At 49.0% G+C, this 27998-nt stretch overlaps 1 protein-coding gene across 2 annotated transcripts; it reads left to right on the forward strand.

Annotated features, from left to right (window-relative positions):
* Positions 1 to 20707: 20707 nt before the first annotated feature.
* On the forward strand, positions 20708 to 27987 carry Nr1d1 (nuclear receptor subfamily 1 group D member 1). Of its 2 annotated transcripts, XM_076871745.2 has the most exons (8): positions 20708 to 21280; positions 24012 to 24344; positions 24611 to 24699; positions 24804 to 24948; positions 25263 to 25903; positions 26204 to 26389; positions 26823 to 27033; positions 27657 to 27987. In XM_076871745.2, the coding sequence occupies exons 1-8, from the start codon at positions 21250 to 21252 to the stop codon at positions 27854 to 27856; spliced, it is 1836 nt and encodes a 611-aa protein (XP_076727860.1). In that variant the 5' UTR covers positions 20708 to 21249; the 3' UTR covers positions 27857 to 27987. The 2 variants fall into 2 exon arrangements, with proteins under 2 accessions (XP_076727860.1, XP_076727861.1); XM_076871746.2 differs by lacking the exon at positions 20708 to 21280 and having other exon boundaries at positions 24259 to 24344; positions 24541 to 24699.
* Positions 27988 to 27998: the final 11 nt, after the last annotated feature.

Raw genomic sequence — 27998 nt, forward strand, 5'->3', positions numbered from 1 at the left:
GGGAGCGAACCCGGAGCCCAGAGGAGGGAGGCTGGCAGCGCTATTGTGAAAGGGACCGCCGCCGCCTCCAGGGGGGTGGGGAGGGTGCCCCCGGCGCGGGGGCCCGGCGAGGGGAGGCCGGGGATGAGGGGCGAGGACCCAGGAGCGTGCGGAGGAGCGGGCGAAGGTGGGCTGTCGAGGGAGGGGCGGGCCGGGGGAGGGTCAGGAGGAGGAAAAAAGGGCGAGCGCTGCCTCGGGTAGCTGGGCAATGCCGAGGCTCCCCGGGAAAATGAGTTGAGAGGAAGGAAGGAGGTTCGGGAGGCAGATCGCCCGCCCTTCGTGGCAGCGTACCGAGCGCTCCGCGGAGCCGGCTGGCCCTGGGTGGCCCTTCCCCGCGCACCTTGGCAACGCGCCTGGCCCACGCCGGAGCGACCCCGCGCCCCTCCTGGACCGGTCAGGACCCAGGCCCCTCTTGCAACCTGTGGGTCTTTCATGGGGTAGAATTCTAAACCCTCTACCTCGTACGCTCCCCAGCAGTCCCACACTGGCATGGGAAAGAATGAAGTTCTTTGTCTCTAAGGGATGCAGACCAGAAACGAAGGAACCGCTGGGTCCCAGAGGCAGGAAAATCCATGATGTCTGCTGCCTGAGGGAGTTGTTGCCACAACCTCTTTGGGATGAAGTACTGCCAACTACCAACAGTTGTTTCCCAACGGCCATCTCCCCGGCCTTCTTAAGCCACTCCTAACATCTCGTAGAGGAGGCTCAGGAAGGAAATCTCTGAAGGGATTTGTATCTGTATGGGGAATAGGGGTGCTTTAGGGTCTTCCTGTGTGAGCACTTCTTCCTATCCAGATCGATTTTGTATGTGTATGCGTCTTCATTTCCAAATAACTAATGCCAACACATCCTCATAAGAGTTTCCTTGCGGAAATATTTAAATAGTTTTAACCAGTTGATTTTCCTTTCTGTCCGAGGTGTGCCTTTTAAAATCTGTACGGAGATGGAGAAGACAAACATTCTCTGGTCTAATTGTGAAAGCCTCTAATTAAAAGTGTTTTGCCTTGAGGGCCCAAGGCATCAAGCACTGGAAATTTTAAACAAATAGGTATGAATGTGTTAAGAAGCCAAGAGAGCCTCAGAACTCTTCCACCAGACAGAACGGCCTCAAATGTGCAAGGGAAGTATTGTCCTTAAGGATACCAAGGATTGGAGGGTCTGGAGGGTGGGCTGCTTGCAGAACACGATCTCTTTCAGTGTCAGGACATTCCATAACATCTCTATACTGACAACTCTCGAATTTATTTCTTCCAGAACTCATTTCCTTACTACAAAATCATGTTTTATGTCCAGCAGACTCGTGTGTGGTGTGTGTGTGTGTGTGTGTGTGTGTTGCTGAGGCTCAAACCCAGGGCCTAGTGTATGCTAGGCAAATGTTCTACCACTGAACTGTATATCTCCAGACCCCTGTTAGATATATCTAATAGGCATTCTAAATTTACATCTAAAATCAAGCTTCTGAATATCCCCAACCCAGATCCTGCTTCTCTTACACTCTTCCTGTCTTTCTCTGCCACCCCATATTTGATAAGTCATTCAATCTTCTTGCCATTCAGGACATATATCCAAAGTCCTACACCTTCTCAGCACATCCACAACTTATACCTTGGTCTAAGTCCTACCCTCCCCCCTTCCCCCCTCTATTATAGTAACTTTATAATTGGTCTCTCTTTGCCTTCCCCCAATTAGGAATGCTCCCAGCAGCCATAATGATCCTGAAAAGCTATTATTTAGATCATGTTCTTACTCTACTCAAAATTCTCATAGCATTCCATCTCACTTGGAATAAAAGCAAAATCATCATAATGCCCTGTAGGGTCTGACACCTTAGTACTACTCTCTGACTTCAACTCTTGCTCTCCCCCTTATTTATGTCCCTCCTGCCACACTCACCACCTTGCTGTCTCTCAAACACCCAGCATGTATCTACTTAGGTTCTTATACCTCCTGTTCCCTCTACATAGATTATTCTTAGATATTCACATGATTTCCTCCCTTTCTTCAGCTCTTAATTAAATGTTTTCAGTGGCACCTTCTCTGGCCACACTATAAACTCAACCCTCTCCACATTTGCCTCATTTTCTGTTTTATTTTTCTTCAAAGTGCTTATTACCATCTAATATGTAATTTATCCTGTTCATTGTCCTCCCCCATTAAAATATAAACTGCATGTATTGTTCTCTGCTGTGTCTTCAACACCTAGAATCATACCTGGCACAAAGTAGGCATTTAATAAATATTCATTGAATGGGTAAGCTGTTTAGATATATACATTAAGACATCTGCCTGTGACCTTTACCATGGTTGAGAGTGGCAGTCATATAACATTAATTGTGTTTTTGGCTGGGCATGGTGGCGCATGCCTGTAATCCCAGTGACTGACAAGTGGCTTGGGCAGGAGGATCACCAGTTCAAACCTAGCCTCAGCAACTTAGTGAGACCATGTCTCTAAATAGAATATTAAAAAGGGCTAGCTGGGGGCTGGGGTTGTGGCTCAGCAGTAAAGCACTCCTTGAACATGTGAGGAACTGGGTTCCATTCTCAGCACCACATAAATATATATAATAAAGGTATTAAAAAAAAAAAAAAACAGGGCTAGCTGAGGGCTGTGGTTGTGGCTCAGTGATGGAGTGCTTGCCTAGCTTGTGTGAGGCCCTGGATTTGATCCCCGGTACCACATGTAAGTAAATAAAGTGAGGGTATTGTGTATACCTACAACTAAAAAAAAAAAAAAATAGGGCTAGCTGGGAGCAGTGGTGCATACCTGTAATTCTAGCAGCTCGGGAAGCTGAGGCAGGAGGATTTCAAATTCAAAGCCAGACTTAGCAATGGCAAGGTGCTAAGCAACTTAGTGAGACCCTGTGTCTAAATACAAAATAGGGCTGGGGATGTGGTCAGTGACTGAGGACCCCTGAGTTCAATCCCCAGTGCAAAAAAAAGAAATGTATAATTTGCCAGCCATGGTGAACCAAAGAAAGATTTCCTTTCAGCAAAGTATAGAATGATTAGATCTGAAAGCTAACTACAATATCTGTGTCTCTTCAGGAAAAGCAGAGACCAACTTGAGGGCCATTAGTCCAGATGTGAGATGATAAGTGATTAATATAAGGTGTCAATGTCAATAAATAGATAGTGGCAATAGAATGGCAAGTAGGAAACTAAGCAATTAAGAGAAAAGACGTGAAATTGAAATAAGCAATCACAGTTCCAACATTTATCGGCAGTGTGTTATCCAACTCTCTACCTTAATTTCCCTATCTGTAAAATGATTATAATATGGTACTTTACCTTAGATGGTTATTTTCAAAATTAATGAAATGAAACATCCATAGTGGTTTGTTTGGTTTATCTGGTACTGGGGATTAAATCCAGGAAGTTTCTCTTCTGAGCTACATCCCCAGCACTTTTTTATTTATTTTATCTTTTAGTACTGAGAATTGAGCCCAGGGATGCTTTACCACAAAGTTTATTTTGGAGACAGTCTTTCTAAATTGCTGAGGCTGGCCTTGAACTTGCAATTCTCTAGCCTTAGCCTCCTGAGTCACTAGGATTATAGGCATGTGTCACCACACCCAGATCTATTCTATTTTATTTATTTATTTATTTTAAAGAGAGAGAATTTTTAGTATTTTTTAGTTTTCGGCCAACACAACATCTTTGTATGTGGTGCTGAGGATCGAACCCGGGCCTCAGGCATGCCAGGCAAGCGCGCTACCGCTTGAGCCACATCCCCAGCCCTATTTTATTTTAGGGTTTTGCTACATTGCCCAGGCCAGCCTCTACCTTGTGATCCTCATGCCTCAGCCTCCTAAATTATTGGCATTATAGATATGTGCCATTGCACCCTGCTCCTACCTTTTGTTTGTTTGTTTATTTATTTATTGGTACCAGGGATTGAACCTAGGAGTGCTTAACCACCGAAGCACATCCCCAGCCCTTTTTTAAAATTTTGAGTTGCTGAGGCTGGCATTGAATTTGCAATCCTGCCTTAGCCTCTCAAGTCACTGGGATTACAGGCATGTGGCTTCCTACCTACTTATTCTTGAAGGAAAAGCCTGTTTTAGGCTTTGACTGCCAGAGGGTCTTTTTTTCATTCCTCAACTCTGCCACTGTAATGCAAAAACAGCCTCAAAAAAATCTGAGTATGGCCATGTTACAATGAAACTTTACTATATGAAACTTGAATTTTATGTAATTTTTATGTCATGAATTATTTTAAATTTTGCAAATACTTAAAAATCCTTGTAGCCAGGTACAGTGGTGCATACCTGTAATCCCAGTGGCTCAGGAGGCTGAGGCATGATTTCCAGTTCAAAGCCAGCCTCAGCAAAGGTGAAGCACTAAGCAACTCAATGAGACCCTGCCTCTAAATAAAATACAAAATAGGGCTGGGGATGTGGCTCAGTGGTTGAGTGCCCCTGAATTCAGTCCCTGGTACAAAAAAAAAATTCTTAAACTGAGCCTGATGGTACACATCATAGTCTCGGCTACTCAGGAAGCTGAAGCAGGAGGATCACATGTTCAAGGCCATCCTGGGCAATTTAGCCAAAGAGACCCTGACTCACAATAAAATAACAAGGGCTGTGAATGTAGCCCAGTGGTAGAGCATTTGCCTAGCACTGCAAGAGCCTGGGTTCAATCCCTAGTACCAACAAATTTCACAGAAAAATTCTTAACTTGTGGGACAAAAAAAGACATTGGTCTGGACTTGGTCTTCAGGCTGCCCCCACTTGATTTAGAGATGGAGGAACTAAACTAGAGCCAGTCTAAGGCAAAATGGGGGAGTAGCATTATTTAGTACCCATTATGGATCAATGTTGAATGAATGACCTGTTATTGAAATGATAAACTTTCTATTTTGTGTATGTTAAAATGTACTTCCTTTTGTGAGAGGATAATAATAAACAGCAATTGATGGTGGTAGGTTTTTTGTTAGTTTGTTTTTTTGCAGTACTGGGATTGAACTCCGTGGCCCTATACCACTGAGCTATACCCTTGCTCTTTTTATTTATTTGTTTATTTTATTTATTTACTTGCGCTTTTTTTTTTTTTTTTTTTTTTTTTTGAGGGGGGGGATTGTTCTGTTTGTTCTGGAGATTGAACCCAGGAGCACTAAGCCACATCCTCAGCCCCTTTTTATATTTTATTTAGAAACAGGTTCTCACTGAATTGCTTAGGGCCTTCCTTGCTAAATTGCTGAGGCTGGTCTTGAACTCACTATCCTCCTGCCTCAGAATTCTAAATTGCTGGGATTACCAGTATGTGCCCTGCTGCTCTTATTGTATTTTTATCTATCTATCTATTTATTTATTTACTTTTGTGGTACTGGGGGTTGAACCCAGGGCCTCATGAATGCTGGGCAAGTACTTTCCCACTGAGCTACATCCCTAATTCCCCTCTTTTAATTTTTGTTTTCCTTTGTTTTTTTTGTGGTGCTGGGGATTGAACCCATGCAAGGCAGGCACTCTACCAACTAAACTATATCCCCAGCCCTTTATTTTTTTTTATTTTGATACAGGGTCTAAGTTGCCCAGGATGGCTTCAAACCTGTGATCCTCCTCCTGCCTTAGCCTCCCAAGTACCTGGGATTACAGGCATGGTAGTTTTTATATATCCTTATTGGCAGGGCTGGTTTTGTGGTTCAGTGTTAGAGAACTTGCCTAGCCATGTGTAAGCCACTGGATTCAATTCTCAGCACCATATATAAATAAGTAAAAGGTTTAAAAAACAAAGAAGAAGAAGAAAAGAAAAAAAAAAGCCCTTATTGGCAAAGTAAAAAGGTGGCAATCCAACATCAGTCCTCAACTCCCTTCCACCCCTGTACCCTGGTGAACGGTGAACGTAAGATCTCTGAAATACAGAGTCTAGGTTTCACTGCTCCAAACTAAGCAACCCTACTTTTTCTCCCCCAAAAGTAAAACTGGAACTTTTGAGTTGGAGGTCCTATCTTCATCTCAATTCTTAAGGTAACCTGGATAAACCACCCCCCAAAACTGAAAACCTGAAGGGAAGTCTTCTGAGTAGGAAATTCTTCTAAATAGATCTCAAACTGGTTATGTCTGAACTAAGCTATGTGAGGAAATCAGGTTTCAAAGAGTAAAGGCCAAGAGGGAGAATGTGGAGTTGCTGTTAGAAAGCCTAAGAAAATGGTTTAGGACTCATAAATCAAGTCCCTAAATAGTCTTCTACTTTATCGGTAATGGAATAATGACCACTCCTTTATGCCCTCTGGCCAATGGTGTGGAGAGAGTTAAAGCAACTTTAACCACCCTTCCCAGGCTTAAGAAAATGACAGAATTCCATGAACTCCATTCTTTGAAAGGAATGGCTGTGGTGTGGAAAGAGCATGTAGAGAGCCCTCTTACCTGCCTGAACTTGGTTTTCCCAGACTCAAAAGAAAATTTAAATAGATCATCTTTAAAGTCTCTTCCAGCTTTATGACTATAAAGCTGCATTTTCCTGCTAACAGGGCAGAACTAGGTCTTAAAAAGCAAAGACTTGTTTTGGCTCCATCCCAGGGAGAGAGAATTCATCTGGGCGGCTTCCTGAGGCTCTCGGAAAGGTAAATAAAGACTGGAGTTGAGGGGCTGGGCTAATGCCAGCCACGAACGAAAGAGACCACAGCCTGAGAGGCCACCTTTCCCTTCGCTGGGAGGGTGGGGGATGGAAAACCAGTATGGAGCCATACCGGCTTCCGGCTCCAAAGCCTGGCCGGGCTCAGAGCTCTTTCTGGCAGAAACTCTGCCCTGCGTTCCAGCAGGCCTCCGCGATCAGGATGCTCGTGTGTTTCTCCCCTTATCCCCTCTGTGAGGGCCTCTCCGAGGGGAAGGCACAACTCCATGTTGCCCACCCCGCACCCCCCCCTTTTTTTTTAATAAAATCACAACTCAAATTTGGCTATTTTTCTCCGTCCGGAGGCCCCGCCAAAACTTTCAGCGCGTTCCGCCCACTCCACGTGGACCTCCCTTCCCTGTCCCAGCAGCCCCTGCGAGAACCCCCACCCCCAACACGTGATCAATTGTTATGTTTCCTGCCTGGGGCCTCCTTTTAGCTGGCACCACCTTAACAACCGAACAGAAGTGCCCCCTTCAGGATGATTGTGGGGCAGCATCCTGTGGGGTTGTTGAGGGCTCAAGTACAATAGGGGAATGCAGCTGCCTGGGTTTAAAGATTTCATAGCCCCACAGTTTCCTGGCCAAAGAATTACACAACTAAAAGATGGGACAGGCCATGGGTGTCTCTCAGTGGTAGACAGCATGCTGCTGAAGCACTGAGTTCAATCCCCAGCATTCCTCCTCCCCACCCCAACCTCCAGAAAAAGAGCCAGGTTTGAGAGAAGGGATAGCGAAGAAAACAAGACTGGGATGGAGTTGGGTAAAGTTTTTAATTCCCTAACTGTAAGTTGGTTACCTCTACTCTAACTCCATTTCCCCTAGAGTTCTTCATGATGTTGGCAGAGAGCTCAGATCCTCCCATACCGGACAAGAGCCAAGAGTTCCCTAATTATGGGCTGAGTGATACAGGGCCTTTCCTGGGGTGGGTGAGCTGGTCCTGGCCTCCATCACCACCCCCTTCCCTAAGAAGTTCTCTCCGTGTAGATGACAGATTACTTCTAAAACAATGTCTCTCCCTCTTCCAGTATTGGGGAACATTTGCCCTGGAAGGAAAGAGCAGGCAGGAGATAGTGTTAGAGGAAGAAGGAGTGGACTAGGCAGCAAAAATTAATCCAGTGGGAGTGTATAGAACAAGGGAGCTAACCAGGAAAAGCTGGAAAATAGGTCAAATGAAGCCAAAAAGAGGGAATGAGTTTCCTTAGGAAAAATTTTGACATAGACTTTGTCCATTTTCACCCTACATGAGATGTGGAGTTAAAGAGTTATATAGGGAGTTGGGGGTTATGGAACATGCGGAAAGGAATTGTGATGAGGGGGGTGGGGAGTAGGGCTAAGTGGTGTGGGGAGGGAAGGATAAATTTAAACTCGGAATTATCATGGGGCCATTTGTCCTCCAACGTCACAGGGGTCATGAATAGCAGATGGCCCAAGAGCTACAAGCCTTGGAGCCCACAGAGGGAGAACTCATGGTAGACAAACAGCACATTAACTAGGGGCATGTTAAGGAGCAATGCATGGAAAGGAATGGGAGGATTCCCAAGGCACCGACTTTGAATGGAGACAGCCCCCAAAAGATCAAGATAGAAGACTGAGGACTCTGACCGGGACACTTGCTCTCCTATAACTCAGCATCTGTCAGCGCTCCCATTACCAGGTGCTATTTCCAGAGTTCTGAGCTTAGTGGGAAGAAAAGGGAGGGGCGAGGTGGAGGGGCAGCTGGAAATTAGATGGGCTCCTCCCCCAGCCCAACTGCAGTGCCAGTTTTTAGCCACTCGGGGGCTCCCGAGCTCAACCACAGCCCCAGATTAAGGGGATGAGAAAGTAAGCAAGCTATGGAGCTTCTAGAGGACAATTTGGGACGTCAGGGATGACCCTAAGCGGAAAGGTGACCCAGGGGTCACCAGTTCTAAGACTACAGACCCTCTGCATGGTCCTTAGAAGGCATCAAGTCTCAGCCCTCCTCTCTAAAACAAAAAATAAGCATGTCACTAGGAACTAACTGCCCACCTCTCAACCTTTGTGGTCATTTCCTTCCCTGCTAGTTTCCTTCCGTCCCCCATTCTTATGGTGGGAACCTTCCCCCAGCCTGTCGTAGTCCTGAGGAATGCTCTCCCAGGCTGGGTGCCAAGCTGTGTACTTTCTGGGCTTTGGGGAGTGGTTTGGCCAAGGGAAAGCCCTTTGGACAGGAGAGTCACCCAGTCCTACACACACACACACACACCCACTGCCCCAAGCAAAAGGCTCATCTGTCATACTCTGTCATCACCAGCACCACCTACTTCCCCTTCACCACCATAGGATATCCTTGCCAGGACAAAACATCCACAACCTGGAGGTGGTGGGCATCCTGAACATTGTGGCTTATAGTGAGTTGGAGGGAAGGCACCTATTTGAAAATCTGCCTTCCCCAGAGGCTTGTAGGTGGAAAGAGAGATTCAGTTGCCAGAGACCTGGGTTATAAATGATGATTCATCCCTAAAGCTCCTTCTGGATCCTTTTCAGAAACTTTGAGTCTAAAAAAGTACCATGGTCTCTGTACAGGTAAGCCCAGAAGTGAGTGAATTTGTGCATATCTGACCTCCTCTCAGCCTCCTTTCCCTTAATTAAATCAACTGAGATCTCAACCCATTTGTCCACATCAAGACTGACGAACTCTTTCTGTTGAAGCAAATGAGTGGGTTTAGCAAGAATGGGGAGCAGACAGAAACAACTCTCAGATCTCATGAACAGAGACAAAGCCTAAAGGGACCTCTGGCTCCTATCTAAAGGGTCACTGCTCAGAGATGTTTTTGCATTTGGGGGAGGAGACTCTTATGATGTTATCCACAAAGGCCCTTAGATAACAAAGTGAAAAATCAGTCCTGTGGCGCCCTCTGCCTCACAGTCCCTCACTGCCACTTTTGCAGCCTATCTGCCTGACGTCATCATCTGTAGACCTGTGCCAGATTCCCAAGTTCCTATCTTGAAACCTCAGCCCCCACACCCAGGGCCTAGGGGAGAACCAATGTAGGTCACTGAAGCTGAGCCTGCAGGGCTGTCTGCTCCTTGAGCCCAGAGCCTGTCAGGCACAGAGAGGAAGACTTGAAGAGAAGCAAAAAGAGCTCTATGAGAATCAGAGGGAAAGAAATTCCTCAGAAAATGAAAGAGGGAGAAACCAGGAGTCAACGGGTGAGAGCTGAGACAGTAACAGAAGCTCTGCTCCTGAGCATTGTCTGTGACAGGGAGAAGGCCAGAGGAGAGGGACTGGGCGTGCCCCCATGCCTGGCTTTTGCTCCCTTCTCCCCTGCTCTGTTTTGCCTGTGTAAGGGAATCCTTTGATCTGATGTCTGTTCCCTATTCTCCTGTCACTTTCCAGGCTCAGGTTTTATTCTCAGGAGTTTTGTGATCTGCCTCAGAGACTCTCTGCTTCCTTTGGTCACAGTTTCTGGGTCTCAGGAAGCTGGAGTAGGCCAGAGTTGTCCCCACCCTCTTCTATTGAAAGACTTTTCCTGCTTATTATCTGTTAAACACATTTTGCCCAGGGAACTTCCACCCCTCTGGGACCTCATTCCTTTTCTTGATTCTCCCTAATATTGCCTCTGAGATCCCAAGGAGTATGAGTTTGTGTATTCATATGTGCATGGTCCTCATCCTTTTAGTTACACATGGGGAGTCAAGAGTCTATGGACGTAAATATCTTAGCATCCCTATGGCCAGCAAAAATAGACAAGAAAACAATTTATACCTCGAGCCTCAAAGCTGTTTAAACCACAGTTGGTTGTTCTAAAGGATATGCAGTGCTGAGAATTGAACCCAGTGCCTCACATATGCGAGGCAAGCACTCTACCACTGAGCCACAACCCCAGCTCCTCAATAAATGTTTTTTATGCTGAGTCAAACTAAATCTGATTATGCTTTCTGGCTGAACTTTGAAATGAAGCCACACAAACAGGAAAGGTAGCACATTCCCAGGTCCTAGTCTACATTCCTCTGAGGAAACTACACCTAGATCCCTGGTTCCCAGACCTCAGCATGCATACCTCAGTAGTAATGTTTGCAGCAGCAACATTACCTGGAGTGCTTACTAAAACAGATTGCTGGTCTCTGCCCCCCGGAATTTCTGATTCAGTAGGCCTGGGATGGGGCTGAGAATTTGCATCTTTTTTTTTTTTTTTTTTTTTTATACTGGGGATTTAACTTGGGTACTCGATCACCAGCTACATCCTCAGCATTATTTTCTATTTAGAGACAGGGTCTCATTGAGCTGCTTAGAGCCTTGATAAATTGCTGAGGCTGGCTTTGAACTTGAATTCCTCTTGTCTCAGCCTCCTGGAGCCACCGGGATTACAGGTGTGCACAACCACAACCCGCTGAGAATTTGCATCTCTTACAAGTTCCAAGGTGATGCTGGCCCTGCTGCTGATGCTGAGAATAATGGTCTTAGAAAATTCCAGCCCCTCACTTCAATGTTCACCCAAGAGAGTCCCAATTTTATATAACTCAGGAGGAAAGAATTGGTGAGAATAATGAGCATGTGACTCCTGCTTAGCCCTCCACCTCAGGGTGCTAAGAAAGATAGAGTGAGGGCAAGAATAAGTTGTTGTTGGACTGATTATCTGTGATATCTTTTTTCAAATAGTCTATTGACTCCATCCTTACTGAAAGTCACTTCCCAAAAACATGTTTTGCAGCAGCAACGGAGCATTAGGAATTTCCTGTAGCGAGGCAGCGCCAGTACCGGGAGGGGTGGAGGCAATGCTGAGCGATCGACCGCCTTCCCTTGGCTCGGGCAGGGCCACGTGCCCCACCCCCTCGCTTGCACATGTCTCCGCCGCCACCACCGCAGCAGCCGGGCTGTTTATGAGCGAGTTGTTGTGGTAGAAATGGAGCAGGCTGCACATGCCCGGGCCATGTGACCCGGGCAGCCCGCGTGAGCCTCCAGCCGGCACAAACACACTTGGTCCTGTCCTCCAGCGGCCGGAGGAACGGGAGGCGAGAGTGAAAGGGCACTGGGCTCCCTTGTCTCCTGGCCCTATATCCTGCTTCTGCCCTTTTGTCTCTCCTGAGCCACCAGGGAACAAACACCAGCAAGGAAATATGGTTTCTCCAGGCATATTCTCCTCCAGGCAGTCCCTTGGCATTTTACACCGCCCAAAGACCTAACCCCCAAAAGAACAAAGGGCCTCTCCCAACTGAGAGCACAGAATCTCCCTCCCCAGCCCCTACTGTTGATGTGCTGATGAAAGCCCAGAGCCAAGACTTGCTTTGCTTGCTGCAGCCTGGGCTCCTCAAGTCAGGCTATTCTGTCCCCTCTTTCTAGGAAGAAGGATGCCACATGTGCATGCAGCTAGTGCCCGCTCTCGGATTAGAACAAGGAGAATTTAGGGATTTGTGGGATAAGGGACATGCAGCAAAGTTCCTTTCTGCAGCAGTGGTCTGTCAGAGGACAGGAAGGGGGTGAGGAGGACCCAAAGGTGGGTCATGGGTAAGTGGGGGAGAACTGGAAGGACTTTTGCACAGATTCTTGTCCAGCTGGAGAACAAGTAAGTGTGCAAAAGATAACTTCAATTTCCACCCATCACTAAAGTGTCTCCTCCCCCACACTTTAATCCCAGACCCCCACTTTAGTCCTCTGTTCCCACCCGCGGCCTGTGACCCTCATTCTGAGCAGCAGTGCTCTTGCTGGGATGGGAGACTGTGCTGGAGTCAGGCGGACAGTAGGTTAGCAGGAACAAGCAAATGAAATGAGCACGACCCACATTTCCTCATCGCACCAAAACTTCTTCGGAGATCCTGCATTGCAGAGCTAGCGCTTTTTTTTTTTTTTTTTTTTTTTTTTTTAATCTCCGCTGGGCCCCTACACATGTCTGCATTTTTGCAACCAGCACAGATTTTTTTTTTCCAGGGTGCAAACTGTGCATTCTAATGAGCCAAAGCTCCTTCCTGCGGCATTGAAAATCTCTCTGGCAAATTGCTTCTTCCTCCCTCCCCCTTAATTTAGAAGAGCGAGAAAGATCCCAAATTTATGAAGTTGCATCCTCTCCCTCTCCTTCCCCTGCCTCCCTCCCCCAAGATTCTGCAGTCCTTCCAGCCCAACTAACAGCTGCAGATCAGGGGAGAAGGGCAGGAGGAAGGAAAGTGAGCCTTGTTCCATGTTTCCAAGCAGGCTGAGCTGGCTGGGGGGTGGGGGTTGCTTTTTTTCTTTCCTAGGCCCATTGCACACCCCCTCTTCCCCTCCTCATCCCAGCCAGTGTTTATGTAAGCCACCCAGAAGCTACACATGGCCCCTAATGCCTGCCCCAGCCTCAGCTCCTCTGAGGTCCATCCTGATCACAAGGACTATCATGAGCCTCTGGTCTCCACAGGAAGCTGCATAGAGATCTGCATAAGCCCAAAAAACAGGGAGATGCTGGATAAGCAGAGGGTTTGAAATGCATCTTGGGGTAAGGCGCAGAGACAGAGGCAGACATATAGGTTTACCATCACAAACATGTATACACAACACACATGCACATACAAATGCCCATACTCCCCTGTATCTCAGTCCACAGAAGCTCAAGGGACAGTCAGTGGTCAGACACAGGACCTGGAAGATGATACCACCAGTGGATTCCAATAGCAGCACAGCAGAGTAGACAGGAAGAAGACTTTGGCATTGCATGTGCTGGATGCCATTACCTTCTAACTAGGAAGAGGAGTTCCATGACAGAAAATGGGTCACCTGGGGCTTAGTCTTCCAATGCCAAGGACAGTCCATGCCACCTTTGGGATCCTATGATGTCTGTGGGATCCTCTACTCTGAGAGGGGGATCGTCCTTTGGTCCTTTGGGTTCCCCAAAGAATCTACTGGAGAAGCATCTGTTCAGGATGGCAGCTGTAGAGATGCACTTTGCTCAAGCAGGTAAACGGGGAAGTCAGAAGTTCCTTCTTTAGGGCTTTGTACCCAATTTCTGACCCTGGTGACCTTCCACACTTTCAATCAGTTCTTTTTTTTTTTTTAATATTTATTTATTCTTTTCGGTGGACACATCTTTGTCTGTATGTGGTGCTGAGGATCGAACCCGGGCGGCACGCATGCCAGGTGAGCGCGCTACCGCTTGAGCCACATCCCCAGCCCTCAATCAGTTCTTAATATAGCCCCTGGAAGATAGCACCATGGAACTCTAATGGGCCCCGACCTACCTTTCCCTTTATCCCCCCATCAGCTACAAACCCCAAAGTCTGGGGTTGGAGTAAGGAAAAGAGTTCAGATGTCTGCTTTGTTACTCACCTCTAAAGCAGTCTATGTGGGAGATTTTTTTTGCTACCTGGTTGTTTTGGTTTTTGCACCCTACTGTGATTTCTTCCCAACTTTACAACCAGAAAAGATGAATGTAGGATGGAAAAAGGGAAATGTTTAGGGAAGAAGATGTGTTGAAGTTAAAAGAGAGGTTCTAAGCTGGGCACGGTGATGCCAGTGGCTCAGAAAGCTAAGGCAAGAGGATTGCAAGTTCAATGCCAGCCTCAGCAATTTAGGGAGCCCTCAACAACTTAGACCCTGCCTCAAAATAAAAAATAAAAAGGGTTGGGTTGTGGCTCAGTGATTAAATGATTCTGGGTTAAATCCCCTGTACCAAAAGAAAAAAAAAAAGAGAGAGAGAAGTTCTAAGCCAGGTGTGTGGCACATGCCTTTCATCCCAGCTACTCTGGAGGCTCAGGCAGGAGGATCTATCACAAGTTGAAGACCAGCCTGGGCAATTCAGTGAGAACCTGTTTCAAAAAGGGGAGGGAGGGGCTAGGTGTAGCTCAGTGGTAAAGTCTAGCATGACTGAGGCCCTGGCTTCGATTCCCAGTGTCACAAAAATAAATAAAAGAGAGGTTCTAGGAAGCTGAGATTCTTGTGGGGGGAGGAACAAGGGATGCTGAACAGGTTTCTTCTGTTCATTTCACTTCCAAGCACCATCAATCCTTGGAAAACACTGGGATGTTTGCTGCTCAGAAGTGCCCCCTGGAGCAACCAGTCTCTCTGGGAGGGACAGTGTTGTCAGTGGAAAGAGTTTGGACTTGGGGCCTGGTGTTGAATCCTAGCACTGCCATACTCATCATGATGTGGACAGTAGTAATTCAAGAAGGGTTGGGAAGTATTCAGGTGCAATGGTGCACACCTGTAATCGCAGTGGGTCAGGAGGCTGAGGAAGGAGGATGTCAAGTTCAAAGCCAGCTTCAGCAATTTAATGAGGCCCTAAGCAACTCAGTGAGATCCTTTCTGTAAATAAAATATAAAAAAACAGCTGGGGATGTGGCTCAGTGGTAAAGCAACCCTGGTTTCAATCCCTAGTACCAAAGGTGGGCGGGCGCTGGGAGTTTTAGCCCTTTGAATAATCTCCATCGGCTCAGTCATTCTTCCATATGACATCTCAGTTTTAAGTACTATGCAAATATGGCTTTAAGACAAACCACTTAGCCTTTCTGGCACCCTGCACAAGTTAGTAAACATGTGTAAGTCTCAGTTTTCCCATCTCTAAAATAAGAATGCCACCTACAGCATAGGGTTGTTGTGAATATTAAGTGAAATAATATGCGTATTGAGCAGTGTCTGTCATAGTTGGCACTTAATAAACTGGTACTTAATACATGTTTATTATTTCCTTTCCTTGGAAAGAATAGTAGTTAGATAAAGATAGAATATGAGGTACTGGGGCTGTGGCTTAGTGGTAGAGCTGCTTGTCTACCATGTGTGAGGCATGGGGTTCGATCCTTAGCACTGCATACAAAAATAAATAGAGGCATGCTGTCCATGCCTACAACTACAAAAAAATTATTATTATTATTATTATTATTATTATTTAAAGATAAAATCTGGGGGCTGGGATTGTGGCTCAATGGCAGAACGCTTGCCTCAAATGTGTGAGGCACTGGGTTCGATCCTCAGCACCACATAAAAATAAAGGCATTGTGTTGTGTCCACTACACCTAAAATAATAATAATAATAATATATTTTTAAAAAAGATAGAATCTGGGGGCTGGGGTTGTGGCTCAGTGGTAGAGCACTTGCCTCGCATATTTGGGGTATGGGGTTCGATTCTCAGCACCACATATAAATAAATAAAATAAAGGTCCATTGATAACTAAGAAAATATTTTAAAAAGAAAAAAAGAATCTAGGGTTGTAGTTCAGTGGTAGAGCGCTTGCCTAGCATGTGTGAGGCACTGGGTTCGATTCTCAGCACCACATATAAATAAATAAAAGTCCATCAACAACTAACAAAATATTTTTTAAAAAGATAGAATCTGAGGTGAAATACATTCATAAAACCCACCGCCAATTCATACCTCACCTTCTCTTTCCCCATCTCCCAAAGAACAAGGTAGCTCAGATTTTATTACTCTTCTAACATGTCTTGAAGTTCTCCCCAGACACTGAAGACTTGGGTGGGGTAAAGAAAGAAAGCTGGCCTTTTAGAGACCAGGAAAAGGATATAGCAGGCAGGGAATGAGACTCTTCCAGGTACACAGCTGGTTCCTGGATTTGGGGGCATCCCCAGGGTTTCTGTTCCAGTTTGCATCACCTGGACAGACAGGTTTTATCCTGGGCAATGGTTCCTTGGTGAGAAAGGAGGGGAATGGGAAGCTACTTACTGAAGTCTGACCTGTTTTCAGAATGGACGCACCCTCAGTCAGTCAGTCAGTCAGTCAAGCAGTCAGTCCAAGATTTAGGCCACCCAAGAGTGCACAGGGCGTTGCCCTGTTACCCAGAACAACCTACTGGCAAAGAGACGAGATCTTGGATCAAATACACACCCACATACACTCACAGCATTCATACTCACATTCAAAGGTACAGTCTCACACTTACAATCATAGAATCACATGCAGACACACTCACCAGAATATAAAGATCCTGATCTCTTTCCTTCCTTTATCTCCCTTGTCTTTTCTAGAATCTTAAATGAGAGACGTATTTGGAAACACACACACACACACATGAAGGATCCAACGCAGCCCCTAAATGGTGGGCTGGTCTCTAAATCCCAGATTCTGAGGAATCGGAGTGGAAGTGTATATAATATGGATCCAGAACTGTGTCTTGCTAAGCATGTTCATTGAGTGTGGTCCCTTCTTGGGCCAAATTGGGCTATAGGAGGAATGATGTATTTGTGCATGTATGCATGGCATGTGTATGCATGTGTGTGTGTGTGTGTGTGTATGTGTGAGTGTGTGTGTATGTGTGTAGAAGTGCACTGGAATGTCCAGCTGGTGGGAGGGAGAGGAAGATTGTATTGAGATACACCTGTTATCTAAAACCAAGGTGAGGTCAAAGAGCGATTATGAATCTATTCCAGGTTCCCAACGGCCAGACAACCCAGTCTTCCCAACCCCAGTTTGTTGGTTCTGTGTCTCCTACTCTCTGCCCTGCCAGTAGCATCTAGTACAAAAAGTAGACTGATGGATAGACTAGAAGCTTCTAGAGACAAGGGTTAGCCCTGCCTTTTATTGTGTATCCCCCTCACACATTGCAGAACGAAGACTCAGTCAGACACAGTAGTGCATACCTGTAATCCCAGCGACTTGGGAAGGTGAATCAGGAGGATCACAATTTTTTTTTTTTTAAAGGGGAGGAGAGAGAGAGAGAGAGAGGGAGAGAGAGAGAGAGAGAGAGAGAGAGAGAGAGAGAGAGAGAGAGAATTTTAATATTTATTTTTTAATTTTCGGGGACACAACATCTTTGTTTGTATGTGGTGCTGAGGATCGAATCCCGGCTGCATGCATGCCAGGTGAGTGCGCTACGGCTTGAGCCACATCCCCAGCCCAGGATCACAATTTTGAGGGCAGCCTCAGTAATTTAGTGAGACCCTGTCTCAAAATAAAAAATAAAAAGGGCTGGGGAGGGCCGGGCACAGTGGTACACACCTATAATCCCAGCGGCTTGGGAGGCTGAGAGAGGAGAATGGAGTTCAAAGCCAGCCTTTGCAATTGCAAGGTACAACTCAGTGAGACCCTGTCTCTAAATAAAATATAAAATAGGGCTGGGGGTGTGGCTCAGTGGTTGAGTACCCCTGAGTTCAATCCCCAGTACAAAAAAAAAAGAAAGAAAGAAAGAAAAAAAAAAAAAAGAAGAGGAAGGAGAAAGACCCCAAAGTTACTTTTTTTTAGGGGGTCTAGGGATTGAACCCAGGGGTGCCCCAGGCCTTTTTATTTTTTTAAATATTTATTTTTAGTTTTTTAGGTGGGCACGATATCCTTATTTTTATTTGATGCTGAGAATCGAACCCAGTGCCTCACGAATGCTAGGCAAGTGTGCTACCACTTGAGCCACATCCACAGCCCTTATTTTTTGTTTTGAGACAGGGTCTCACTAAGTCCCTTAGGCTGGTCTCTAACTTGCCATCCTCTTGTCTCAGCCTTCCAAGTAGTTGGGATTACAAGCATGGACCACCATGTCCAGCCAAAACTAACTTTTTTTGCCCTATATGAAGTGCAGAGGAAGAAGAGGGCAGAGGTAACTTCTCTCTTTGGTTTCCTCCCTCCCAGCTTCTGCCTTCATACCTCATAGAGACTGCAAAAACAACCCAGCTTCTTGCCAAGAATAGAGTTAGGCCAACTGAATTTCAGCTCTTGCTGCCTCAGCCTCCTCCTTCTCACTGGCTGAAAACTCAGGGAGGAAATCTTGACCCCTGGCCCTTCTCCTCTAGAGAGAAACATTCAGCAACTAGCCAGGGAGTGGGCAGGACCACCACAGCCACAAACATCAGGGGGTCTTGGGCCGAGCCAGGGCAATTAAAGGGAAGGTTTGCCAGTGGCAGGATTGGGGCCAGTGGGGAGCTAGACATCACCATAGGGGTCCTGATTTTGAGTCCACCCCTGACAGATACCTGAGTTGGGGTTCTGGCCCTGGCTGTGGGGGAGAGTCAGGAGGGTTGCAGAAAGTGGACAGCACCAGATATGGTGGCTTACCTCCCAGCTTTCCCTCCACAGTCCCCTGGGAGGAGGGAGGGGGGGTGGAGGCTGAACTCAGAACCCAGTTTTCCTGAAAAGTCTCTTTCCTTGTTTCTCCTAGTCCCTCCCAATTCCTCCCACGCTCTGCAGCAGCTTCCAGGCTCTGGGCCTTAGAGCCAGGTTCCAGGCCAGAGAAAAGCCCACTGCCGCCCCCCCGCCCCCACCTCTCTCTCTCTCTCTCTTGCTTTAGTTGAGGGCAGGGGAACAAAGCTAAAGCCTAGGCTATTCTAGGGAGCCACTCTTCTGCTGGGAGTTAGAGGGGTCATTGGTCAGCTGGCTAGCTGCCAACCTCACTGGCCTCATTAGCCAGCTCTTTCCTTGGTGACCCCCCTGCCCCACTCTTTTCTCTTTCTCTTTTCTTTCTTTCCTTCCTTCCTTCCTTCCTTCCTTCCTTCCTTCCTTCTTTCTTTCTTTCTTTCTTTTTTTTTTTAATTGAGATGGGATCTCTATATGTTGCCCAGGTTGGTCTTTAACTCATTGGCTGAAGTGATCCTATTGCCTCAGCCTTCTGAATAGCTGGGACTACAGGTGTATACGACCACACCCAGCCCTTACTCTTTTCTCTGCCTCTTTGGCGGCTATCATGTTTCCCAGGTATCCATCATGGCTGCCCAAGGAGCTGCTTGTAGAGGAGAAGGGCTTCCTGCATGAAAAAAATCCTTCCTAGACATACTAGACCTGAGGACTTGGCAGGAGCAGCGGGGGGCTCAGGTTCACATGGTTGCCAGAGAAAGCTCCCATTCTCCCTTATCCAAGCCTTTTGAGAGGACTAACCTCAGCTTGAGAACAGGAGCCTTTTTTCTTCTTCTTCTTCTTTTTTTTTTTTTTTTGGTAGTGGTGGGGATAGAACACAAGGTTTTGTACATGCTGGGCAAGCGCTCTACCACTGAGCTATATCCCCAGTCCCTGGAGACTTTTTTCACTACCATGGTAGGTGCTACTCTGAAGGGAGTATACTGGAAGTTGCACATCTACCCATCTCTCTGATGTTCAGGGTGGGCAGATGAAACTAGCAATGGATACGTGACCCTGAGTTAATTTCTTTTTCTTTCTTTCTTTTTTTTTTTTTTTTTTTTTAATGGTACTGGGGATTGAACCCAGGGCCTTGTGTATGCAAGGCAAGCACTTTACCAACTGAGCTATATCCCCAGAACCCCCTTAGTTAATTTCTAAGCTTCATTTTCCTCTTTAGTAAAAGGAGGGAAGATTAAGAGGATCTTCATATTCTCCTCTGTTATCTTCTGTGGAATCCATGGGCCACCCTCAAGCACTGTGGGTGAAGGGTAGGGGCTGTCATTCCTCCTCCAGGGTTCAGCTTCACCTTTGCCCCATTATTTAAGGACCTCAAAGCACTTTCACCATGAAGTTCCCCTTGGTTGTCCTTTTTATTTCCCAGATAAAGGGAAATGACTCACCCAGAAGTCACCTCGAGTGGGTGGGGTGGTGTCATACAAGCAAACAGGGAGTCCCTAGGGATATCCCCACCTCCTTGACACTCTTTTCCCTTGGGGTGTTCTCCCTAAGGGGAGTAGAAGGGAAAAGGGGTCACATTGCCTTTCCATCTCAGGCCTTAGCCCAGCAGCAAAAGCAGCTTAAGCTCTTGACTTCAGGGAAATCTCCCTCCCCTGTTTGTCTCTCTCCCCGTGTCACCAGTAACCTCAGGGCGAGGTCAGCCCTGCAATCACATGAAGCTCTCACGTTTGCAAAGTTTGCAGAAAGGGCCTTTTAAGCTTTGATCTCCCAGGGAGCAGACAAGCTTGCCAGTCCCTCCCCAGGAATTCACATGCCCCTGTCATACAGACTTTCCAAACACACCACCCTAACTCTTGAGCGCACCCCACCCCTCTCCACTTTCAGCTCCTCCCCGCTGCCAGCAAGCACTTTTGCAAAGCAGAAAGGGGAAACACACGCAGTCCGCCCACTTTGTCAGTGGACTACAAATCCCGATAGCCTTAGCGTGCGCAGGCGCCCGGAGTTCAACGTGCCGGCTGTTGGAAAAGTGTGTCACTGGGGCACGAGGCGCTCCCTGGGATCACATGGTACCTGCTCCAGTGCCGCGTGCGGCCCGGGAACCCTGGCTGCTGGCGCCTGCGCAGAGCCCTCTGTCCCAGGGAAAGGCTCGGGCAAAAGGCGGCTGAGATTGGCAGAGTGAAATATTGCTGCCGAGGGAACGTAGCAGGGCACACGTCTCTCTTCTTTGCGCCTGGGTGCCCCGTTTCTCCCATCACCTACTTACTTCCTGGTTGCAACCTCTCTCCCTCTGGGACTTTTGCACCGGGAGCTCCAGATTCGCTACCCTGCAGCGCTGCGGAGCCGTCAGGCAGTGGCACCCGGTGCACTGCAGAGACCCGACCCTCTTTGGTACCTTCTAGCCAGAACTACTGCAGGCCGATCTCCCCACACACACATTATCTCTGCTTTTCCCATGCAAAGCAGACCTCCGTTGCCTCAGCGTCCTACCCTTCAGCAGGGCTGCAGTCCGGCCACCCTAAGAGCTTGCTGCAGGGTGCCTCGGATCCTGAACCTGAGCAGCGGGGTCCACTCCCCGTCCTCAGCAGTGCCCCGGGGGCAAGAGCAGCAACCGCAACCTCCAGTCTGTGTCAAGGTCCAGTTTGAATGACCGCTTTCGACCGGTGAAGACATGACGACCCTGGACTCCAATAACAATACAGGTACAGAGATTCCTTTACTACTATCATCCTACCTCTGTCTGTCTCCCAACTTCCATCTTACGCCTATCACAAGAGGAACTTTGTAAGAGACTGGGGAATCCCTCTGCTCAGACATTTGCTAGCATGCTGAGGGGTCATAGGGTGGGATTTCCACAGCGGGTTGTTCGTTCTGGGAATGCACCCTGAAGCTCACCACCACCGCCACCCATCAGTCCCAAAGCTTCCTTGAGCCAGAAGGACTCATATCCCTGGCAAGAGGAAGTGGAGAGCGGGTACGGAATAGTGAGCTGAAGAGCTTAGGGAGACTGGGAACTTTGGAGCAGTGTCCTGAAACGTCCCCATCCGTCATCCCCTGCAGCTGTGGTATGCCTGGCCTCGGAAGGAGGAATTCTCCTCTCTTTTCTCCTTCCAGTAGTTCCCCGCACGCTCCAGGGAATCAGAAGCCGTGGGGCGATGGGGGCAGGAGCGGTGGAGGAAATGAATGGGTCGAATCTCAAAAGGGAATCCTCAGTGACAGTAGGGAGCGGCACTTGAGGAGTCCGGAGCGTGGTGCTCGGCCCCAGGGAGGGCACCCACAGTGCCCGGGCTCCAGGAGGGCTCACATGGCCGCAGAGCCGGGCCCACGTGCTGCATTTGTTTTCATTCAGCAGAGGCCATGGACGCCACCCCATTGGTTGTTGCCTCCCGGCCCCGTTACATAATGAGCTCCGCCCCCGTTGCCCCGGCAACGCGTGTCCCCTTCTCTCCTCCCCTCGGTCGGTCGTCCTGGCCCAGCGAGTGTTCTGGGCCCAGCCCACGACCCAGGACTGCAAGGAAGGGCGGAGGGAGGGCGGGGCTGCTGCTCGCGACAGACGGGAAGCGGAGAGGGCGGGGCCTTGAGTTCCGGGGTTCCTCGTTGGGGAGCCACGTGCGTTGGGCACACGTGGAGCTGGGACGTGAGGCCGGCTGAGGGCTGGGCTCCCGCCCCGCCCAGCCGAGATCTGGGTGAAGCTAGGCTGACTCACCGCCCCCGCCTGCCTCCTTTTCTCGCCTGCCTGCCGGCCCCCCTCCCCCATCACAGAGGCAGAGTAAGATGGAGCCACCCCTGACCTCTCCTGGCCTCGTGTTTATGCTCCCCAAAGGCACCTCACATCTTATTATCCTTCTGCTCGCTTTTCCCCCTCAATTCTGTTTGCATGTACTTCACGGTACTGCGTTTGGACCCAACTTCCTTATCCACATTCCCAGTTCTTACAGTTCCCCAAGCATCTCTTTCCTCCCTCCAAGCATGATCTTCCTCCACCTCCACCCATCAAGAAGCAGTCCACAGATTAAACAGCAGCTGGCCTCTAAGGACTGCCCCCAAATAACTATAACCCAGAACCCTAGCTGAAAGGATATTGCTTTTCTTCTCTTTCCCCCCCTTTTTTTTTTCCTCACAGAAGGAAAAACTGGGCAGGGGGCAGAGGGATGATTTCCTCCAGGTCCCAATGAAAGTTGGTTGGTGAAAGATCTAGATCTAGAATTAGACTCTTTTGGTGGGCCCCTCATTTCAAAGTTAGAGGGCTCTTTAAATAAAGATCTTGCTCCCCTTTCTGAGATGGATAAACTGGGTCAAGTTCATTTACTGCCAAATAAATATCCCATCCCCCACCTCAGCCCTGAAACTGTAGGAGCTGATCTGTTGTGCAACTACTTTACAGGGAGCTGGGTTCACCCTGACCAACCTTGAGCTATTTTAAGGCTGCCCTGCCCAGTTTAGTGTGTGTCAGTGGGTGAGCAAGACATGTGCCTCTGTAGACACGGTGGCATGGCATGTGTCAGTTTACACGTGTCCTGGGATCCTCCCTTCTCCCACCCTACCCATGGCAGGCCCTGCTAGGTGCTTGGCAGAGGTGTGGCGGGCAGGTCACCATTTTCTCCTGAAACCATAAGAGCAGCTGATTATAATTAGAGTGCCAAAGTCCCTGAGTGGCCAGAGCGCCGAATATGTCACCAGTCTAAGATCTGGAAGGGGGAATTCCAGAGCCCCAGGCTGGACAATTTGTACTTCACTTCCACCTCCTGCAACTCACCGCTAAGCCCTTCCTGGACTCAGAGATAGAGTCCACTGTGACTCATCTCTTGGAGGCAGGGGAAACAAGGCTGAGCTGGTTTCTTCCCTGCAATACCTTACGAGAATTAGTCTCCCTGTTTTTTGGAGGTGGGGGGCATGACCATTTTATTTTGACAGACCTCTGTTCTCTTTACTGTTAGCTAGCCACCCTTCTTGGTCTATGATCTCTATCCCTAGAATGGTCTTTGTGCAAGAAGTTAGAATTGGGAGCTGGTTTTTGTTTTTGAAGACCCAGCACTATGAATGGCTCTCTGCTACTTGTCCCATCCCTAGTTTTGACACTGACAAGTAAGTCATTGCCTACAGTTGACATTTCCTAGCTGAGTATCTAGGGCAGGAGGTATGAGTTGACTACAGGCATCATGATTCACACTCAAAGCAGAAATTGATTGTTTCCTGCGAAGAAAGGACAGTGCACTTGTTTGACCATGCTATGCCTAGAATGTGTTGGGGAGTTACTTGTTATGACAAGATTAGCAATGTCATGTCTGGGTTGGGAGTTACTAATGAACTCCAAGCTTAGGGATTCCACATGGCTAACTTATAAGAGGAACAGTGATTTGGGATGAAATTGGTGATGCCCTAGGATCAAAAATATGGCAGCTGACATCCCCTTCCCTTGTGTTCTCCTGCCAGGTGGCGTCATCACCTACATTGGCTCCAGTGGCTCCTCCCCAAGCCGCACCAGTCCGGAGTCTCTATACAGTGACAACTCCAATGGCAGCTTCCAGTCCCTGACCCAAGGCTGCCCTACCTACTTCCCACCATCGCCCACTGGCTCCCTTACCCAGGACCCAGCTCGCTCCTTTGGGAGCATTCCACCCAGCCTAAGTGATGACAGCTCCCCTTCCTCCTCTTCCTCCTCATCGTCATCCTCCTTCTATAATGGGAGCTCCCCAGGGAGTCTACAAGTGGCCATGGAGGACAGCAGCCGAGTGTCCCCCAGCAAGAGCACCAGCAATATCACCAGTGAGTTGATGTCCAGATGATTTGAGGGAAGGGAAGTGAGCCAAGGCTAGGTTGGGAGTTTGTTTTCATGAGACACTTACTCTCAGGGCATACTTTGGCCTCAGCCTGCCCCTGTCCAGCCCAGTCTGGTCATCTGAGGGGCCCTTAAACACTGGAGTGCTTCCTTAACTCTTCCCTTGCAAAATCTCCACCCTAGAAAACCTCCACATTTCAAGCCACTCAGACGGAAGGGCCTCTGCTTATCCACTGCCCATCTCTTCCCACAGAGCTGAATGGCATGGTGTTACTGTGTAAAGTGTGTGGGGACGTGGCCTCAGGCTTCCACTATGGCGTGCACGCCTGTGAGGGCTGCAAGGTGAGGCAGGTTGGGGGTGAGGGCAGGGGCAGGTGACACTCCTCTCCCAGAACACATAGGCCCAGCTTGGACGGAGATGCTCACTAACTGCCCCTGCCCTCCAGGGCTTTTTCCGTCGAAGCATCCAGCAGAACATCCAGTACAAACGGTGTCTGAAAAATGAGAACTGCTCCATTGTCCGCATCAATCGCAACCGCTGCCAACAATGTCGCTTCAAGAAGTGTCTCTCCGTGGGCATGTCTCGAGATGGTGAGGCAGCATTCTCATATCCTCCCCTTTCCCTCCACCCAAACCTTCTGACCTAATCCCTCCCTTAAGAAAAACAGTTCTAAACTGAGACACATGGGTACTGTGAATCTCATTTGCATGGAGGATGCCCCTATGTTATCCTCTTGGGTAAACACATACTTCTTTCCCATCAATCCCTCTGTACTTTGAAAGATCACCTTGATGGGTGTGGCCTTGCTGGGTTTGGTTTTCCTCAGGCCTTTAGGGTCTGAGGAAGGAAGAGATGCATGTGAGTGTGTTGAGAACTTCCTGACACTGCTCTCATCCCGTCCCAGCTGTGCGTTTTGGGCGCATCCCCAAAAGAGAGAAGCAGCGGATGCTTGCTGAGATGCAGAGTGCCATGAACCTGGCCAACAACCAGTTGAGCAGCCAGTGCCCACTGGAGACCTCACCCACCCAGCACCCCACCTCAGGCCCCATGGGACCCTCGCCACCTCCTGCTCCGACCCCCTCACCCCTGGTGGGATTCTCTCAGTTCCCACAACAGTTGACACCACCCAGATCCCCAAGCCCTGAGCCCACTGTGGAGGATGTGATATCTCAGGTGGCCCGGGCACATCGAGAGATCTTTACCTATGCCCACGACAAGCTCGGCACTTCACCTGGCAACTTCAATGCTAACCATACATCGAGTAGCCCTTCAGCCACCATCCCACATCGCTGGGAGAGTCAGGGCTGCCCACCTGCCCCCAATGACAACGCCTTGGCCGCGCAGCGGCATAATGAGGCCCTGAATGGTCTACGCCAGGGACCCTCCTCCTATCCTCCTGCCTGGCCCCCTGGCCCTCCTCACCACAGCTGCCACCAGCCCAATAGCAACGGGCACCGTCTGTGCCCCACCCACGTGTATGCAGCCCCAGAAGGCGAGGCACCTGCCAACAGTCCGCGGCAAGGCAACTCCAAGAATGTTCTGCTGGTGAGGACATGGGAAGGGGTGGAGAGGGCAGGGGGCCTGGAAGAACAGACTAAATATAGGACAGCTGGGTATTCCTGGAGGCTAAGTGTGGTGATATCCTCTTCCCAGGTGAGGGTGTCCTGTCCTGCGGTCTGGGCTCTGCCTGGGAATCCCTGATCTCCACTTGGCACCTGACTGCTATTCTCCATTCTCCAGGGCCATAGCCCCTAGCCCAGCAAAATCTGGGGCCTGGCCCTACTGGGAAACCCATCTATGCCAACGTGCCTGACATTACCCTCCCCACAACCCTTCTTTCCTCAGGCATGTCCCATGAACATGTATCCCCACGGACGCAGTGGCCGAACTGTGCAGGAGATCTGGGAAGATTTCTCCATGAGCTTCACCCCTGCTGTGCGGGAGGTAGTAGAGTTTGCCAAGCACATCCCTGGCTTCCGTGACCTTTCTCAGCATGACCAGGTCACCCTGCTCAAGGCCGGCACCTTTGAGGTGAGTGATGTTTTGTGCTCCCTGCTCTGAAGCTTGGGAAGGATCCAGCAGAATGGTTTGATATCTGGGGTGAGCAGGGGCTCTGAAAGGCTCTGGAATCCCAGTATCTGATAGAGGGGCAGAACCCCTCCCACGCCCACCTCTGGGTGGCTGGAACTTCTTTCATCCCAGCCGGCATCTAATTGTAACCCATTACATGAAAAGTGCTGCCCCCATTCTAGATGTGAGCAAATTAACTGGTGAAGTACCTATTCCAGAGCCAGTGGGATGCTCCCAGTGTTTCCACCTGCCCCCTCCCACCGCATTGCCCCTTGAGAAACAACCCTCCCACCCTGAGAAACATAGGGCAGTACCACTAAACCCTTTGGCAAACTTCTGGGGTGTTTTGCACTTGCTTCTCCCACCTAACCCAGGATGACTGTCCTCCCTTCAGGTGCTGATGGTGCGCTTTGCATCACTGTTCAACGTGAAGGACCAGACAGTGATGTTCCTGAGCCGTACCACCTACAGCCTGCAGGAGCTTGGTGCCATGGGCATGGGAGACCTGCTCAATGCCATGTTCGACTTCAGCGAGAAGCTCAACTCCTTGGCGCTTACTGAGGAGGAGCTGGGCCTCTTTACCGCGGTGGTGCTTGTCTCTGCGGGTAGGTCCAGCTCTCGCCTAACCCGGGAGGAGGCAGACGCAGTTCAATTCAACACACCTTTTATGGAGTACCTACTCTATGCCAGGCCCTTGCACAGGGCACTGGGGATACAGACATGATTCAGACACAGTCTAGCTTGGGAAACAGACTCATGCCCGACTAATTATAAAACAGTGAGATAAGTGTCACAGTAAAAGCATGAATCAAGGAAGCACAGACAACTATTTCTGCCTGGGGGAGCTGGGGAAGGAGTGACACTTGAGTGGGGTCTCAAAGGACAAGTAAAGATGTTGCCAGGCAGAGAAAGGGGGAAGGGCATCCCAGGCAGAGGGAACTACAGAGCAAAAAGCAAGGGAGCCTGGCCACACATGGCCTTTTCAGGGGAGGAGAGTGGTCTTGTAGGATGGGAGGTGGCCAGCCTGCCAGCCGTGCTCCCAGCATTCAGGCACCCCCTGCTCTTGGGCGGAGGCCTGGAAGGAGTTGTGCTGCTCCTTTTCCTTCCCCACGGGCCCTCAGAGGGGCTTCAGGGAGAGGCTGCCTTGCCTGCCAGGTCCTCGCAGACCTCCGGTTCCTCGTCAGAGGAGCTCAGGGAGCCTGCCTCACTGCTGTCGTCTTCCCCACAGACCGCTCGGGCATGGAGAATTCCGCTTCGGTGGAGCAGCTCCAGGAGACGCTGCTGCGGGCTCTTCGGGCTCTGGTGCTGAAGAACCGGCCCTCGGAGACTTCCCGCTTCACCAAGCTGCTGCTCAAGCTGCCGGACCTGCGGACCCTGAACAACATGCATTCCGAGAAGCTGCTGTCCTTCCGGGTGGACGCCCAGTGACCCGCCCGGCCGGCCTTCTGCCGCTGCCCCCTTGTACAGAATCGAACTCTGCACTTCTCTCTCCTTTACGAGACGAAAAGGAAAAGCAAACCAGAATCTTATTTATATTGTTATAAAATATTCCAAGATGAGCCTCTGGCCC

The sequence above is a fragment of the Callospermophilus lateralis genome, chromosome 11, assembly GCF_048772815.1.
Source record: "Callospermophilus lateralis isolate mCalLat2 chromosome 11, mCalLat2.hap1, whole genome shotgun sequence".
NCBI lineage: Eukaryota > Metazoa > Chordata > Mammalia > Rodentia > Sciuridae > Callospermophilus > Callospermophilus lateralis.

Excerpts from the sequence above, each read along its gene's own strand:
- Nr1d1 (XM_076871745.2), top strand. The coding sequence starts at position 21,250 with ATGACGACCCTGGACTCCAATAACAATACAG. Across the intron at positions 21,281-24,011 it reads GGACTCCAATAACAATACAG|GTGGCGTCATCACCTACATT; the intron begins GTACAGAGATTC and ends TTCTCCTGCCAG. Across the intron at positions 24,345-24,610 it reads GAGCACCAGCAATATCACCA|AGCTGAATGGCATGGTGTTA; the intron begins GTGAGTTGATGT and ends CTCTTCCCACAG.